The sequence below is a fragment of the Euprymna scolopes genome, chromosome 19 (genome assembly GCF_053919585.1).
Source record: "Euprymna scolopes isolate OS-2025 chromosome 19, ASM5391958v1, whole genome shotgun sequence".
Classification (NCBI taxonomy): domain Eukaryota; kingdom Metazoa; phylum Mollusca; class Cephalopoda; order Sepiida; family Sepiolidae; genus Euprymna; species Euprymna scolopes.
In genome coordinates, this window is record NC_136500.1 from 87,297,750 (window position 1) to 87,318,106 (window position 20,357).

General features: G+C 32.8%; 1 protein-coding gene across 2 annotated transcripts in view; it reads left to right on the top strand.

Moving 5' to 3' along the window:
* Positions 1-20,357, top strand: part of LOC145239820 (zinc finger CCCH-type with G patch domain-containing protein-like) — a 388,887-nt gene that overhangs the window by 271,612 nt on the left and 96,918 nt on the right. For both annotated transcript variants that reach the window (XM_080103351.1, XM_080103352.1), the window contains exon 11: positions 10,907-11,046. In XM_080103351.1, the coding sequence (XP_079959477.1) occupies positions 10,907-11,046 (140 nt within the window). The remainder of the gene's footprint in view (positions 1-10,906; positions 11,047-20,357) is intronic.

Genomic DNA, 20,357 nt, shown 5'->3' on the forward strand with positions numbered 1-20,357 from the left:
AAACTGTTTAACTTAGCTGGAGCGAATGAATTCTATATACGGCGTTTGTTTTTTCGATTTGGGAACAATTGATTTCGAAATAGATAAAAACTTAATTTTTGGCAACCATCTATATCAGATTCTCTTAATTACTTTTTAGATTTGATGATATCATCGGTTAATACGTACAAATGAGGAGACATGGATAGTATTGCACAGATAGAACAAATATACACATTCTCAAAAAAAAAAAAAAAAAATTTCTCAAAGGTTAAGTTCACACAGCCTGCAGCAATGAGTGAGTGCAGATGCAAATTTGGAAACGTAGTTTACAATTGCACATTTTTGTAACGATTTATATTTTTTGTTTTTTTATTTTATTTTTTTATTTTTTTGGTTACATATGCCATTTTGTATTTGCAATATAAGGAAAGAGACGAAATTATTTACGACAAGCTTAAAAGCCACAATGTACATGGACTTTAAACTTTGTTTCTGCAAAAGGTTACTTGAAGTATCATTCCAACTAACAGTTTAGAACAATAAAAATAATAATATAAAGCAGTAATCAATAAACTTTAAGAATTATAACTTTGAAATAATAATAATAATCACAGTAATAATAACTAGATGTACCTAACCAGTATTGCCTGGGAAGCAGTGAAGTTCATTTTAGTTTTTAATTTTTATTTGTTTGCACATTTTTTGAACTTATGCAGAAAAAGAAGTCCAATTTTTGTTGTAAGGGAGACAATTCTTTTTATATTCTTCAACTAACAAATAGGATATATTCCTCTTGAAGATTTTAATTTTAGATCATAATTGAAAAATGTTTTCACATAGGCAGTGAGGATCAAGATTGTCTGCCTTTTTTTGGCATTTAGTTTCTGCTCCGCAGATGAGATGACAGTCACAAACAAAATATGGTCCCTTCTAATTAATGATTATCTTTTTCTCAGCTCTGCTTATCTGCGTTAAGAATGGCCTTCTTGTCTGGTCGTTCATGTCCAGCCAAATAAGCAGTAGAAACTGGAAGTCAAAAAAAGTAGACAACCTTGACGAGAACTACATAATTTTTTAAATAAACTTAAGCAAAGTATGTTGTTATACATGCCATTTAAATGGTACAATAACAAATGGAAACTGGTTAGTTATGATCCAACTTTGATGTGTCAGCTTAAATGCTGTTTAGATCCAACTTTTAAAAACTCAGAAAATAACTTTATATATTAAATAAAAGGCTAGAGAGTTTTTATGATAGTTTTAGAACTGCTGGAATGCATATAAGTTTTGGAACTTTTATAAAATATATTTATGTGCATCGATAATTTTTTCTTTCATGTACATTGCCTTTATGACTCTATTTCCTCTTTTAACTTCTGATTTGTTTGCATAAACTTACCTTCAAATTTGCCAATAAAAATAAATAAAAATACCTCAAAAGACGGGTTGACCAAAAGGTGCCTATGGTCAGAAAAAACTTATTTGTTTAGTTTTTTTTTTTTTTTTTTACCACCCACACACACACACACACACACACACACACACAAAAGTAAAACTTTTTTTTTTCTTTTTTTTTTACTCAAAAAGTTGAAGAGCTATCAAGATGGGAGTGGTAGCATCAAAATGAGTGACCTTTTGTGCTCCAAAATATATTTTTCTACATTATCACCGCACTTTTGCCAGCAATGAATGATGGCTGTGCATGGGCGTCCAGAGTGCACTTTGTCATATGAAAGTTATTCCAAAAGTAAAGCCGCCTACTTTTTAACTCAACAAATTGAAGCACTACAAAGACAAGAGTGGTACCATTAAAACGAGCAATGTTTTGTGTATCAGAATTTATTTTTTGACATAGTCCCCATCATTCTGAAAGCACTTTTGGAATTCAATGATGCATCCCTGCGTCTGATGCAGATCCATGACAGGGGTTGCTTTCTTAAGAGTCTCACACCGTCAATATCTGCAACAGAAAAATAAAACTTTCAGGTTATGAATGCATAAGTTCCGTCATCATAACAATGCAATTTACAATTCCCCTGATCCATTTGGGTGGAATAAAAAAGTAGAAGGCATTACTTTTGGGAGACCCCTAGCGTGTGTATATATTTTCATCATACAACATGTGAAGAAAACATGTGTGATACCCTGCACTTATCAGTCGCTAACCAGGGTGAAAACGCAGTTTCGGTAGCTCAAGGTGATACTGCTACTCCTAATGCTACCAAGCAGCTTTTGCCACTGGTCAGGGTATTTAAATAAGAAAATCCTGACGATCAACAAGGAGAAATTATAACGTGTTCATGCATAAGTCTTTTCACTCTTGAACAAATTCAGCTTGATGTATATCGAGCTCTGTTCTTAGGACGATCAGAGGCAACTTTCAGATTGTGGCTTGTGATTCATATTTTTGCAAAAAACAAGATAACAGTGTCCTAAAAATCCACGACAACCAGCCTCAATAGAAATCCCGTGGCATCTCCAATCCTTTTCTACACAGTCAGCACACAGTATCTCATCTCAGTTTTTCTTCCATTCAACCAACATCCTGGTTTTCCTTCCAAGAGATGGTCTATTCAATGAGGAGGGCACTCTTCTTTGAATTGGACCATGCTACAATGTCTGGCTGCTTTTCTGTTTGGATTATGTAGACTGGAAATTGGAGAAATGTTGTGAAATCCACAGAAAATTTCCAGTCATTGGTTCCATTCAGCAGCTTCACATTAGAAGTTTTTTTTTTCTTCCTCACAGTGCATTCACCTTCTTTGTAAAACTGAATTATGGGTTCTTGACTAACAGGTAGCTGGTTTGCTGTCTCACATTGTGTTTTCGACAATTCCATAATTATTTCCAACACCTTGTTGTCGCCATGTGTACATGTGAGGTGATTGTGGGCATGTAGATAGTACATGGTGGTGCAAGGTATCCCGATCATGTTTTCATGAAAAACACAAGTCTGCATCAGTATATCCCCATAATTTTAGGTTGGTCACATTTGGTAGGAGATTATATGTAGAGCAAAAAAAAATGGTATTGTCAGTGGTTCCATTGCAATTTGGGATCTCCATGATAATTTAATTGGTTCGACGTCATCCTATAATTTCCATGATAATTTAATTGGTTCGACGTCATCCTATAATTTCCATGATAATTTAATTGGTTCGATGTCATTCTATTATTTTCACGATAATTTAATTGGTTCGATGTCATTCTATAATTTCCATGATAATTTAATTGGTTTGGTGTCCATGCATATTATTTGACCTGAGTGACCGCAATAGCCATTCTTTGCTCTTATATATATATATTAGATCCGAGGTAAACAAATCTCTGGCATATTCGTTCACATGATAAAATACAGTCCTCTTCTAAAGAGCCCACAAAAGCAAGGAAACGAAACATATAAAGAGACATAATAGGGGGAAAAATATTAAATTTACAGGAATACAAAATGTGTACACAATTAGGAAAAAAATTTATGATTAAAATATTTTGAAACGGACCTTATATATATATATATATATATATATATATAAGGTCCGTTTCAAAATATTTTAATCATATATATATATATATATATAGTCTAACCCGGATATATGAAACTTCTTCTCTGGTCCCCCACAACTCTCTTATATCCGGGGTTCTTATATCCGAGTTACCCTGTACATTAACACCAACTCTAATTTGGGACCAGAGAAAATCTCTCTTGCATCCGTTTTCCTTATATTCGTGTCAAACTGTATGCGTGTGTGTCTTCTCAATCTTATTTCTATTTTTGTTCGAAAGAGTCCTCAGTTATCTCTGTCTTTAAAAATGCTCACAATCAGTTTGGCCCAACTAAGTATCATACTGTTAGTCTCCTTTCTATTATCAACAAAGTTTTTGAAAGCTTGTTTTATCGCAAGCTTGGTCATTTTCTGGAAAATTTGGACTTCTTTCATGATATTCTGTAGAACGTTCATGATTTTCATTCAACTGCTGACTTTTAACTGTTCTAACTGGGTGGATTTGTCAGTTTATGGATAATTCGGGTGAGGGGGTGGGATTATTGCACTTGACATTTCAGAGACATTTAACAGAGTATGACATTCTGGTCTTCAATACAAACGTTGAGGTTATGGTATTGGTGACAACGTTCTTGACATTATTGGGTCTTCTCTTTCTAATCGAAGCTTGCAAGTAATTCTGAATGGTGCTCCCACCCATCATCCTCTTTCCGTATCAATACTGGTTTTCCTTATGACTCTATTTTGGGCCCAAGACTGCTTTTTCGCTATATCAGATATCTTCCAGATAATGTTAAGAAAATTAACATCTATGCTGACGATACCACCCTCTGTTCTAGTGTTTTGTTGCTTCTTGTCCACCTTCCTGGGATCATTCAAAATATGCGGTTGATCTAGAAGTTGAACTGGGTTCACTTGTTCATTGAGATGCAAAAGAGTTATTTTGTTTAATCCTGTTCTGTCTCCACTCGTGTCTTTCAATCGTAGGTGTATCCTTTTTCTTCCTTGGATTCTTATTGATGGCTTTGCTCTGGAGGAGAAATCGACTTGGAAACTTCTTGATCTTTCGTTCTCATCAAATCTTTTTTCGAGTTGGTCCTCTCTATCACTCCAAACACTTTCTCATACCTGAGTCTATTGTTTATTTCTACAAATCTAATATAAGACAATTACGTGGTCTGATAGTAGATTTGTAGTTGTCAAGTGTCATATTTTTGTGAATCTTTATTCCATTTAAGGATTCTTGATAAGGTGTAGAAACGTATCTGTAATTTGATTGGTCCTACTCTTTTTTTATCTAATCTATTCCCTGTTTCCTTTGTTCCAGCTCATTTGGCTCATTGGTCTAGTAGTCTCCGTTAATTTGCTGTTTTTCGTACCTCAGCTTCCAAGAACTGCAAACTTGTGGAACTCTCTTCCTGCTGACTGTTTTCCTCCTAGCTACGGCCTTGGTCTTTTCAATCTCCTGTCTTTGTAATAATCATCTTTCATTCTTGTTAGCTACTTATATCAAGTGGCTTTATGCCTTGTCTGGACCGATTTCCATTAAAAAATTCCTTGAACAGCACAATTTTTCCACCACTTTTATTTCTCCTTGCAACGATTAAAATTAAGATATAACGATACTAAACCTTATGTCTAGAATCCTTAATCCAATTTTGGCATTATTCGTGTTACTCTTAATATGATCATATTTTACATCCAATGTCAACAAATTCTTGTGTATCCATCTAAATAATCTAATTCTGACCATTTCAGCCATTGTTTCAAGCTGTTGTTCGTCACAAACAAATTCATTAACCTTTATCCTTGAGTGGCCTTTGGGCCTTGAAAAATGGTGGCTCATTTGTAAAAACAGTTGCTTTTTTATATCTAATGCTTGAAGAATATTTGCTAATCAGTGCAAATGATGTGGACATTTGGAGAAAACATTTGAAAGCTGATTTTTCATGTCAGAATGGGGAAATGTTATTTTTGGTCGGTGCCTTCTAAGTGATCTTGTTTCTAAGCAATACCACCCCAACCTGGAATTACCCCGGCCTCCTTTTTATTTATCAAGGCTTTGCAATAAAATCTAGTGCTATCGGACTGATAACAAACACAGAAAATCCAATAAGACACCAAAAATAGAGAGTAAATCAATATAAGAACTTTCTGAAAGATCTTACCACAAGTGTAAACTGATTCTGAATGAATAGAAATAAGGAGTGAGTGTGAACGTGTCTGTGTGTGTTTACTGCACAGGCCATTATCATCCATTTGTTATGCTGGTCCAAAATTGTTGCTTGATTTCCACACCAGTCGTAGTGTCAATATTATGGTCTCAGTCAGTGTTGCAACAGAAGAATTCTCATTCCCAACAAAATTACAATTCCAAAATTCATCGGAATTTACATAGGCCGAAACATTGTGAGAATAACACTCAAGATGAGAACAGTAGTCTGAATAATCCAAAATAATCCAGATCCATATTTAAAATTTCTTTTTAGATTGATATGAAGATATTGTATGATAAATAAAAAATATCTACAAGATTTCATAAGTAGTGACTCCTTCGTAAACAAAAAAAAAATAAAGAACTTCCTTTCAAGGCAGCTTAGATCAGCTTACCCCCCCTTCCCCATTTACCAAGGACTTCCAAATCTTAAGCTATCTTGATATGGAACCACTGAAGCATTTGTCACGTGTCCATACCAATGAAACATTTGTTTTCTCTATTAACCTTTTATGACCTGAACTATGATGTAGATGATTAAAATATATATTTATTGCTAATTTTAGTTAGTTTAAAGGGTAATGGTTGTCTTCAAACTGGAAAAACTACCACTGAGAATTTTTGCATTTCATAAACTTGCCTTGATTATTATCCATAGTGCTTGTAAAAAGCGTGTTTATGACATCAAACAAAATCCTCCACTCTCTGAGACGGATGGCGCCATACTGAATGTAAGCAATGGACAGTTGCAATCTGCATCTACCCAAATACTGAACTAATACGTACAAGGCGTGTTTGAATCAATTCCCTTTATTTATGCCGTTATATTCATTTATTTACGACTGAACACATTAGTTCAACCAGGTCATAAAGGATTATGTCTATATTAGATGTGAAGTTGGAAGATGTGATAACTACAAGACGTGTGGAACAGCTTGACCTCATAAATAAGATTAGCAATGTTTCTTCTGTGAGAAAGTGGTAGGAGTAGGCAGAAGAAAAGGATGTCCCCCACTAGATTTCAAAGTCAGTTTTGTACTCTGTCAAGGCATGAAAGGATGATGTGACAGCTCTTCCCCAGATGTGACAACAGTTTTCCATCTTAGGATGCATTTGGATCTTATGCAGGTAGAGGATTGCATTGGGAGTGAGATACCTTCTGGAGCAGTAGAAGGATCCAAAAAAATTTTCAGCTGTTGCAGAAAAATCGCAAGCTCTCTACAGTTGATCCTCATAATAGATTTCCTTGAAGGTGTGGATTGAGATCTGCCATGCATGGAGTTATCTAGTTGATAGGAGCCTACCAGTGTGGATGATGCTCCTTTAAACGTTAATAAAAAAAAAAGACCTATTGATGATGATGCCTAAAAAAATGTTAATATGGCCACATAGATCTTTAAAAAAAATATACACAATTACACTAAATTTATTTTGGTAGCACAATTGGCGCTTCTACACTATTGAGACGGGATTTTGTAGTCAATAAATGGAGTTTTCAGATAAAAACAATGGTTTAAACTGATTTTTTTTTTTGTCAATTCTAATAAGTTACAATGGTAGCTTCCAAATTATGCAGTCGGAATTACATAAATATTACTAAATTATTAAAAAAAAAAAAAAAAACTTTAATCGTGGTAGCAGGCAAAAAATTGCCGCGATCTTGTTTAAATCAAAACGGAAAATCACCTCCCTTTTGAACTCTCCTGTGTCCTATGATCGTTTTCATCAAATTCTATTTTTTATTTTCTTTAATAAATAATTTTCTACCTTATCGATGTTCGTAATTTTTGGATATAATCATCTTAAAAATACGAGGAATATGTAGATACCATTGTTTTCTTATGAAATTCAGTTTTAGGATTTCCGAAATTTCGTCCAAAAAGTGTAAAAGTGCCGCACAATTAGCCACCGAATTATGATTATTCAAAATTTGTTGGAAATTAGAAGTTCCATTTTGTGCACTATCTTCAGGAGGCCTCAAGTTTTGACAAGCTTCTTGGCTTGACCATTACTCCTGATCTTAAATGGAACACGTACATCAAATCTGTTGCCAAGGCCGCTGGAAAAATGGTGGGATCTTTCTATCGATCCGGTAGATATCTCACTGCTGATGCTATTCTCTATCTATATAAGAGCCAGGTACGTCCAAGGATGGAATACTGTTGCCACATCTGGGCAGGAGCTGCTAGAAAGGACTTGGCTTGCCTTGATAGAGTTCAAAATAGACTTCGTAGCCTTGTAGGAGATGTCCTTTTCTCTTCCTTGCAACCTCTATCTCACAGAAGAGATGTTGCGAGTTTGTCTCTGATGTATCGTTATTTTCATGGAAAGTGTTCGACTGAGCTTCAATCTATGGTCCCCCCTCGCCAAACTTTCACAAGAAACACTCGTCTAGCTGTAAACACTATCAATAATTCCCCCCCCCACTCTTTATCTGTGCCTAAACCTAAACGTAGATTCCATGAACAAAGCTTCTTTCTTAGAACTGCACGCCTGTGGAATTGTCTTCCGTTTTCCTGCTTTCCGGCTGACTACAATATGGTTGTCTTCAAGTCTAACGTAAATAAGTTCTTGATGAACCGTTCCATATAAGTTATCAAATTTACCAAATTTTCATTACTAATGGTTACTATATTGTCCAATTTCTACTGTACACTCTTTAACCCTTATCCTTGAGTGGCCTCTTGGCCTTGATAATGTGGTGATGCCTATGTAAAAAAAAAAAAAATATACGAAAACAAGTTTCATAGTGTATAACTAAAAAACGTAAATGTTATGTCATTGTTTGCTATAGTAAAAAAAAAAATTTTTTTTAAAAAAGCTTATAACTAAAAATGCAAACACAATTTTCATCTTTTAATGGATGAAAATTAACCATATGGAAGCAATAATTATTAGATCAAACAAGCCTAAACTTTGATTAAAATCGCATTACACCTCAAGAAAACACAAAAATGACATGAAAATGAAACTTGACTTTTCATATAAAGGGGTGTTTTGGTTTTTTTTTTTGTTTGTTTTTTTTTTGTTTTTTTTTTAGTTCTTTTTTTAACAAACGAACTTTAAAGTTAAAATAAATCATATAAAAAATATTTTTGATTATACAACCATGTGTTTTATTCCATTGATTAATCTGAATACAATTTCACACCGCACCTCACACACATATGTCGTAATCTAGAGATCTAAATTACACAACTCTTCGCTTTAAATTAGGCTGTATTTCGGCAGTAACGCATCAAATGTTGTCTTCCTATTGGTCAGTTGTGTCTGTTTTATCAGTATAGCCATGAGACTTTACATATCCTCAGAGAAAATCTAATGGGATTAAACAATATAAACGAAGTGGTTAGTTGACTGGTCCATTTCATTAAATTATTTGTTCAATAAATATTTCATTCAGAAAATTGATCGTATCATTTGTAATTTGCAACCGTTACTCAGGTGTCTGTCTCTTCATGATGTATTAGCAAACCAAGCTAAAGGCAAAATAACCGATTTAGAGTTGTCATTTTAAAGTCCGCCGCCTCTAAAAAATCTATATAAGACTCATTTCAACAGCTAACACATAGATTCTTCTTAATATGATTCATAGCTTGATTTTCGGCTGTGGATGTGTTATATTTTCTATAATCAATTTTAAGAGAATGTTACATTTTAAGACACTGGTTAAAAATATGCTTGGATCACCTGAGAGAAAGTAAAAAAAAACATTTTTTATCATTTTATATTTTCTAATTTGATGAATATAAAAAGTTTTGATTGAAGTGAAAGCATGTACTTGGTGTGACGGTTTCCAGTTTTTAAATTAGAAATAAATTAACGTTGTGTATGGAAAAAAAAAAAAAAAAAAAAAAAAACAGTTTCCCCATTATATTTTAGGCCTAATGTTTTTTGGGTGGTAACTAATTAGTTTACAACATTTTTTTTTTTTTTTTAATTATTAACACATAAGAAAATCAAGTTTGTTTTTTGTTTTTTTATATAATTGGAATGTTTTATTTTTATTACAAATAAGTCAAACTTTTTGTTAAGGACACTCTACGGCGTGGAACGGTAAAGTTGTCACCCTAAAGAAAACAACACTACAGCTTTATTTTAAAACTTTTATTGAAAAAAATCAAAGCAGGTAACTTGATTATGTAGTGGAGCTGACATCAATGTAGCTACCTTCAGCCTCAATCATGGCTTCAATACGGGTCCGGAACTGGGAGCATGTGCTTTCCAAAAGCACCAGCGGGAGCTCGGCAAATACTCAGCAGATGGTAGCGATCAGGCTGGCTTTGGTCTTGTGGAAGGTCATGTTGGTGATGTTCTCTATCTATGACCAAAACGAAGTAGTCCAGTGGGTTCAGGTCAGAGGAGGAGGAGAGGGCAGTGTGGGAAGGGTAAAAAGTCGTAACACTCCTTCTGAAACCAAGCCTGGGTCTCTTTGGACTTGCTGCCACACCCAGAGTCTGCTAACGGCCACCTGATTGCACCAGAGGATCACCACACTCTTCAGCATATCCAGGGAAACTTTAGTGTTGATTTTAAGCTTTTAAAGGTGTGGCCCTCACTTGCACCCCCACCAAACACCTGTTTTCATCACCCTGAGCACATTTCTGTTATTAGTGGCAATCCAGCGATGCATTTTGAAGATGTTCGCAATGGTCTTGTTGTCATAACTTGGATTGGTAGAGAGTATGAGTTTTACAGTGGCGCATCTTTGATCTTGCTTGTTGAACATTGTGCCACTTTCAGACATGATAGAAGGCTCCTATCACTCTTGGGATTTGTACATAACTGGCCAACTAGTAGATGGTCTGCTACAAAAAAAAGAAAACCGGTTTTCATCAAATGGAAATGGAATCATGTTGTCTTTTCATGGCAACAATTTTATCGTTCATCCTGTATTTTTGTAGGCGATTAGATGTGGGTTTACCACCTTAAAACTCAGACTCGGAATTAGTGGTAAAAATAATTTGATTAACTCTTTTACCAAAATGTTTACAAACTAGTAACATTAATGATGCTGCCAATGGTATCAAATTTGAGGGACGGTTTTTTTTTTTTTTTATTAACATCGTTTGTTAGTTTTCAATTTCAAAACTGGAAGTGATGAATAATTTGATTTTTTTTTTTTTTAACCAGAGATACGTTTTGAAGATAACCGGAAATGATATTTTACCATTAATTCATTTCTCTCCTCCTTTCCAAATTTCAGATGCAGATGGCAGCAGTAATCCTTGCAAAAAGAAACAACAGCCCCAAAAATCTGGACATGATTCAACCCGTAACAAAGAGACAAAACACATCTCTTTAAAAGATCTCAGCAAAAAGTCTGATCGGACGCTTAATGTTCAGGTATGAAAAATCAATATTCGTCGTCACATTCTTTTATTCAGATCCAAATCAAAGATTATTCCTTGTACTTAGACCATGCATTCTCTAGAAGATCCTCAAATTTATACACATAATATGCTTAATCTGTACAATCGAAAGACAGTCTCATTCTAACATTTAAAAAACAATTTTATTAATCATCTTTGTTAAGGTCTATGTAAAAGAGGAATACGGTGTGTATATATATATATATATATATATATATATATATATGGCACAATCATATTGAGACACCGGTTCTTGTCAGATCACCAAAGTTAAGCAACATCGAGCCTGGCCAATACTAGATGGGTGACCATTTGGGAAGGTGAGGTAGTGTATGTACCGTGTGGTAAAATACCAGGTTGAGAAACTGGCGCAGTTTATCCTTCTCTTGAGGGTAGATGGGACTCTCTTAAACTGTGGTAAGCACCCCATCTAGTGATGGCATCACGATAAAACATACGCTTGATAGCCCTGGCATAGCATCAAGTATTCAGCTACCGGCAAGATTTGAATTACACTACAAACTTGTGTAGTGAGTTCAGTCTCGGCTGCAGCCATGCTGGATGGGAAAAGAGAAATCGAAAAGAGAAGAGTGTTAGTAATTGAACTTGAAATTAGTTACTAAAGTTCCAACCCCTGCCCCATCGCTTCAGTGTTGCATCCCTGTGCTTGCTTTACAAGTATTTTAATGGAACATGTGTTCTGATGAACTCATTGCACTTGTGCCCCCTCGACATATATACCCCCCCAATAAACCCGCTTAGCAACAAAATCACACCCCTTCACTGTCGAGGTCCTTAAATGGGAGAAACATTTCTACTCTAATAGTTTCTTCCCTTGTACAGCTAGACTTTGGAATTCCCTTCCTGCTGCCTGCTTCCCTGACTGAAATATGATTTTTTTCAATGATATTTTATTTCTTGTATATACAAGAAGCTCGATGTGATTACAGAACATTCAGATTAAAAATGGAAAATAATCTTAGATTAGAATAGGAAACAAATTATAGGAGGGGTGATATAATGGGGGGTAAAAGAGAAGAAGAGACAGAAAAAATAATAAAGGCTAAAAAAAATATATACAAAACAATATATAAGAAAATAAGATTTTTTTTTTTTAATTTATAAAAAATTGTCCAAAACTTAAAGTTTTAAAACGTTCAAAAAGTTTTTAAAAAGTTGTCACAAATTCAAAAACATTTACAAATTTATAAAGTTCTGATAAAAAAAGTATTAATTTTAAAATTTAAAATAAAGCAGACGAAGGAAGTAAGAGAAAAGTAAGAAAAGTAACAATATGCGTTTTCTCTTTACCTTTACAATTGCATAATGCCGGCGTCTTATGTAATTTTAATCTTTATCTTCATAACTAGAGAGAGAGAGAGAGAGAGTGTGTGTGTGTGTGTGTGTGTGTCTTTGTAATAAAATAGTTTTACAAATGTGTAGATCGACAGGTTTACAAATATTGTCTATATCTGCTTTCATACATGCCAAAGAGACATTTTGAAATTTTTGTCCACGTAGAATAGCAAAGAAGAAATAAAGCTTCTTTGTATTTTCCTCATGTCCCTTACAACAGATTTTATGATTGTTAATTTGTCTTCGGCTTGATGGGCTTGCCGTATGATAATCGGATACTGAAGGGGAAAACTAGCTCAGCATTTTATTACTCAAGCATTATGAAAGCATTTGCATTGTTAACTACAAGTATTAAATTGATTTACAAAGCGTACATTATGTACAAGGCACCATCCGTGTGTGCTAAAAACTCTTAGCTTATACAGGATTAGTAAAAGTTAAATATTTGTATATATCTCTCTATAAAAATAAGGTATTTGTATATATCTCGATATATAAAGTTATGTATTTGTATATATCACTATATATAAAGTTATGTATTTGTATATATCCCTATATATAAAGTTATGTATTTGTATATATCCCTATATATAAAGTTATGTATTTGTATATATCCCTATATATAAAGTTTGGTATTTGTATATATCTCTATATATATAGTTAAATATTTGTATATATCTCTCTATAAATAAAGTAAGGGATTTGTTTATGTCTCTCTATATATAAAGTTATATTTGTATATATCTCTATATATAAAATTAAGTATGCGTGTAAGACCATAAAAAAAGAAAATATAGATATTTGCTAAAATAAGGAAAGTTATGTTTGGGACTGATTCTTTTCTTTAGTCATTGGGATGCAACCAACCAGTATATATGCTTTGAAGCCGAAAACATAACTTCATTGAGTTGGTTATTTGAAATCATTTGGACGATATATATCTTTATATACACTTTTAAAAATATATTTTTTATGTAAACTCAGAAATATATTTATACTAGCATTTTAGCCCGGCATTGCCCGGGTCTTTGGAGGTGTATACTGAGCAAAAAAAAAACAAAAAAAAAACGGTTAATTTTTTTAACTTTGACCCCTATTATAACCCCTTAAAATTTATTGTTTTGGGCTCAAATCAAGTTCATGGATATAGTTTCCTTGGACATGGATCTAACTTAATAACTTGATTTGAGCCCAAAACAATAAGTGTTAAGGGGTCATAATAGGGGTCAAAATTTTAAAAAATTTAACCGCTTCGGTCTCTACCAAATTACTCAGACAATTTCTGGTCTAAACATTTGAAATTTTACATAAAGGGTGTTCAGAGATAGGGCAAGATTTTTAATCGGTTTTGGTTGGAAATTTGAGTTACCAATATATAAATTTATGTATGTTTGCATGTCTGCCTAAAACTTTTGATAGAGGCGACAGATTTTTACAACATCAGTATCGTTTTGAAGTTCGACCTTTCAGACGACAAATATCGAAAAATTGGCTAAAAATATTAATATCTTTACCTTCAACTGGGTACTTTTGTATGGGAGGTGGGGGTCGCTTTTTTCGTCGATATTTTCGAAAGTCATTCTCTCCTTTCGGTTGTCTAGCCTTAATTAAAACCTACGTCACTTCCAGTTTAACGGTGGTCGTAACAGCAAAGACGTCAGGTTTTTTCCCCGTTTTTTTCGTCCTTCGCAGTACGGGTTCGAGCCTGCCTTCCTACTACCACTTTTTTTTTTTTGCTCAACATACACCTCCAAACACCCAGGCAATGCCGGGCACCCATGCTAGTATATATATATATATATATATATTTGTAGTCATCGACATACAGTCCTGTTTCGTTGTATCACAACTCATCAGTGCCGCTAGACTAGCATCTCTCCCAAGCCAAGGATCGAACCTAGAACTGTCGTGTTGACAGTCGGTAGCTCTACCTCTCGACCACGGAAGCGACGCCCGCAAATAACTCATCCGAATGTCTATTTAAACAAACATCCGTCCGCTACTTGTAAAGTGCTCAAACCGCCTGTTTGTATATATATATATATATATATATATATATATATATATATCATTCTTGCAGTTTGTATATATATATATATATATATATATGCATCATTCTTTCCTTTAAAGCATTGATTAAACTATATGGACAATTCATGTTTAGATATTTTGGTTATGATCCTTTTTATTTTTCTATTAGTTTTTCTTGCTTCTGGTAAGAATTGGTTGATGTAACTGCCATCGTCTCTTTTGATCACAGTACTTTCAAATTCATTCAGATCTATCGTCAGCGATCGTTAACAGTAAATAGTTTAGCATATTTATACAGGTGATTTTTCTCTCCAATAAATCGCATTTTATTAACTATATCAATATATTCTTTGCTAATTCTAAAGGCATTTAAGAATATTATCACTTGTTGAGGAAGTAAACCCTGTGTCTTTCTGCCAATAGTGCCATTGCTAAACACCTTACATAACAAAATTTCAAAAACTTTTAGTAGACAACACATCAGTTCTTGACCGTACCACAAACAATTATAAGTTTCATATACTAAATGCACTATTAAGTAAAACAAAAAAAAAAACACAAAAAAATGTTGATAAAAGCATTAATATTCTTAAACATATTTAAAGGTAACATATACATTTTGGATATAACCGATATATATGTAACATATACATTTTGGATATAACCGATATATATGTAACATATACATTTTGGATATAACCGATATATATGTAACATATACATTTTGGATATAACCGATATATATGTAACATATACAATTTGGATATAACCGATATATATGTAACATATACAATTTGGATATAACCGATATATACGTAACATATACATTTTGGATATAACCGATATATATGTAACATATACATTTTGGATATAACCGATATATATGTAACATATACATTTTGGATATAACCGGTATATATGTAACATATACATTTTGGATATAACCGGTATATATGTAACATATACATTTTGGATATAACCGATATATATGTAACATATACATTTTGGATATAACCGATATATATGTAACATATACATTTTGGATATAACCGATATATATGTAACATATACAATTTGGATATAACCGATATATATGTAACATATACATTTTGGATATAACCGATATATATGTAACATATACATTTTGGATATAACCGATATATATGTAACATATACATTTTGGATATAACCGATATATATGTAACATATACATTTTGGATATAACCGATATATATGTAACATATACATTTTGGATATAACCGATATATATGTAACATATACATTTTGGATATAACCGATATATATGTAACATATACATTTTGGATATAACCGATATATATGTAGCATATACATTTTGGATATAACCGATATATATGTAACATATACAATTTAGATATAATCGATATATATGTAACATATACATTTTGGATATAACCGATATATATGTAACATATACATTTTGGATATAACCGATATATATGTAACATATACATTTTGGATATAACCGATATATATGTAACATATACATTTTGGATATAACCGATAAATATGTAACATATACAATTTAGATATAATCGATATATATGTAACATATACATTTTGGATATAACCGATATATATGTAACATATACATTTTGGATATAACCGATATATATGTAACATATACATTTTGGATATAACCGATATATATGTAACATATACATTTTGGATATAACCGGTATATATGTAACATATACATTTTGGATATAACCGGTATATATGTAACATATACATTTTGGATATAACCGATATATATGTAACATATACATTTTGGATATAACCGATATATATGTAACATATACATTTTGGATATAACCGATATATATGTAACATATACATTTTGGATATAACCGATATATATGTAACATATACAATTTAGATATAACCGATATATATGTAACATATATATTTTGGATATAACCGATATATATGTAACATATACATTTTGGATATAACCGATATATATGTAACATATACAATTTGGATATAACCGATATATATGTAACATATACATTTTGGATATAACCGATATATATGTAACATATACATTTTGGATATAACCGATATATATGTAACATATACATTTTGGATATAACCGATATATATGTAGCATATACATTTTGGATATAACCGATATATATGTAGCATATACATTTTGGATATAACCGATATATATGTAGCATATACATTTTGGATATAACCGATATATATGTAACATATACATTTTGGATATAACCGATATATATGTAGCATATACATTTTGGATATAACCGATATATATGTAGCATATACATTTTGGATATAACCGATATATATGTAGCATATACATTTTGGATATAACCGATATATATGTAACATATACATTTTGGATATAACCGATATATATGTAACATATACATTTTGGATATAACCGATATGTATGTAACATATACATTTTGGATATAACCGATATATATGTAACATATACATTTTGGATATAACCGATATATATGTAACATATACAATTTGGATATAACCGATATATATGTAACATATACATTTTGGATATAACCGATATATATGTAGCATATACATTTTGGATATAACCGATATATATGTAACATATACAATTTAGATATAATCGATATATATGTAACATATACATTTTGGATATAACCGATATATATGTAACATATACATTTTGGATATAACCGATATATATGTAACATATACATTTTGGATATAACCGATATATATGTAACATATACATTTTGGATATAACCGATATATATGTAACATATACAATTTAGATATAATCGATATATATGTAACATATACATTTTGGATATAACCGATATATATGTAGCATATACATTTTGGATATAACCGATATATATGTAGCATATACATTTTGGATATAACCGATATATATGTAGCATATACATTTTGGATATAACCGATATATATGTAGCATATACATTTTGGATATAACCGATATATATGTAGCATATACATTTTGGATATAACCGATATATATGTAACATATACAATTTAGATATAACCGATAATGATTCATACTATTGTTAAGAACCCTTCACCATAAACATATGCAGCACAAAAGTAAAAGCATAATCACGTTGACACACTAGTTCTAATTAAATCACGAAAGTTAAGCAACATTGAGACTAGCTTTTAACAGATGAGTGACCATTTGGGAGTACTAAGAACTGTAGGAGGATGTCGACATTTCCCTGCAAGAACTGCAAAACTAAAACTAAAATTGTTATCTCCCTTGACATAGATATATAAGTGACTGGAGACTGTGTATGAATTTGATATCCTGAAACTTCCTCTTTCAGACGAACATTGGGTAAATGTCACTTCACTTTCAAAGGTAAAAATTAGGAATTGAAAATTGTGAAAAAATAATGCCTGCTCCTAATGCCATCATCTTTCCTGACAGATATACCAGCTATTGGGGATCATTTGTGAGTTTGATCTTCCCATAAAACTTCCCCTTTTAGGGGAAGCCTGGTTTAACCTCCCAAGGATGAGTGCTACTTCCGCTTTTGCAAAAGTAAAATAAATATGGATGAAATTAGCAGTTGACAAGTGTGAACAAATATTGCCTGCACCTAATGTCATTATCTCTCCTGACGGAGATATACAAGTGACTGGGGACCGTTTGTTAGTCTGATATTCCCATAAAACTTCCCCTTTTAGAGAAAGACTGGTTCAACTTCCCTAGGATGAGTGCTACTTTAGCTTTTTTGCAAAGTAAAAAAAATATGGATAAAATTAGCAGTTAGCACTTGTGAACAAAAAGCTGACACACTCTGTATAATATTTACATTTTTTCTTCATATATGATCTGGGTATTTTAGTAACATATCATTTTTTTGTGCAGATTATTATTGCTCAATAATTTGTCACATTTAAATTGGAATTCTTCTTGAATTCGCTTGATTTTAGATAACTTTCTCATTATCATGCATGGATGGGCATATACAGTTATGTAACATTACCCAACATGTAACCTCGACGCATAGTTTACGTCACAAAGGAAACAAAGACAAGAAGTAATTGGACGTCTTTTTTTTTTTAGTAACAACAACATTTATTTATTCACTTTCCCACCATGCATGACTTCTCATTACGGTTGTGATGTCACCCACACCTCCAATGTGATCGTTTTCTCAAACATGCTTTCTCCTTTTTATAGTCTTCTTTTTCCTCATCGTGATGTCATTTTGCTCATGGCTCAGTATTCGCATATAGCCGTCCGCACTATGTTACTTAGTTGGCTATTTTCTTTATAGCGAAAAATGCTTTTGATGCCATTCTAGTGTTAGGTGCATGAAGGCTCCCAGAAACTAATTGATCATTAAGGGCTGGCATGATTACAAATTACCTTTTCCACTCCACATAATTAGAATTAATTGGTTGTGCTCCTCTCAACGCAGATTAACAAATGACAGGTTAGGGTTAGGTTACATTGTACTATCGCCAACTTAACTCATTGAACATCTGAACTTGATCATCTTTAAAACGCTGGGGTATGGTGTCTCACAGTTGGGAGATTCTAGTTATAAATGCTGTTGCTAGGAACTGACCAATCAAATTAATTCACGTTCTGCTATCAATCAATCAGAAACCAGAATTGCTCCATAAAAAGTTAAACCTATTTTAGCAACCTTGCATATGTTCTTTTTTTCGTGTCAACACGAGAAGGATCTTTTGCTCTTTGGCTGCAAAATTATAAAGTCAGAAACATGTACAGAACAACTGTCCTCTGAGAACTGGTCATCTTCAGGAGTTGTATAGAATAACTACCCATCCGAAACTCTTCTGAAACTTACAACTCGAGAAGCTCCAACAAATCCTTTGCCAGTATTCCAGCAGTATTCACCCTACACAGGTTGAATTGGCTTCCCCCCAGAGGAGGAAGTTTCAAAGTTTCATGAGAATATTAAGTTTACAAGCAGTCCCTATTTTTCCTATTCCAATTCAGAATTCTGTAGCTTGACAGTTGTAACACTCTTTTAATTAGTAATGGTAAAAGTTCCTTGAACTTACACCATCCATTCCTAATTCTTGTTCTCACATCAGCACCTGGTATTCCTTGTGCTACAATGGCATCATCAAGATAACAAAATTTCTGAATTTCACTAGCTTCGCCATTCATATATATTTGCTCTCTGAGGTTCCAATCCCTCTCCATTGTCTTACACATCTTGCATGCAAACTGGTTATTGTGTCTTATCTATTGGTAATTCCAATCAAGAGAAGGCATTCATATATAGTCTGATGTTATATGGAAGTGAAACCTAGCCAGTTGGAGTTGAGGACTTGTGTTTCATGAAGAGAAACGATACGAGAATGATACAATGGATGTGTAATGTGAGTCTTAAAGGCAGGATTAGATTTGGTGACCTCAGAGGAAGATTAAATCTCAAATTAATAAAGACAGAAGTTCCCTGAACTTACTCCTATTGCATACTAGCATCTGCTCCAACCTGTACTAAGGTAACAAAACTTCTTGACCTTATTTTAAAATATCTTTAGATGTATCCATACATTTCTGTTGATCCGTCGGTTACACTTCAGTTTTTAATAGCATTTTAAGTATGAATTCGCCCTTGTTTTCTGTTAATTTAGCAGTTGGTCTTTCTGAAAAGATTCTATTTCAATTAATGGTTTTTTTCACACAACACTCGACATTGAAACCTGATTTTCTTCTGTCACTGTTATTGTTATGGCAGTCTTTAGAAAAAAAAAAAGCCGCATTAATTTTAAATTTGACACAGTCTATTTCTTACATAAGACTTTCAGAATACGAATTCATTCATAGAAAACTGAATAAAAATTAAAGAACATTAT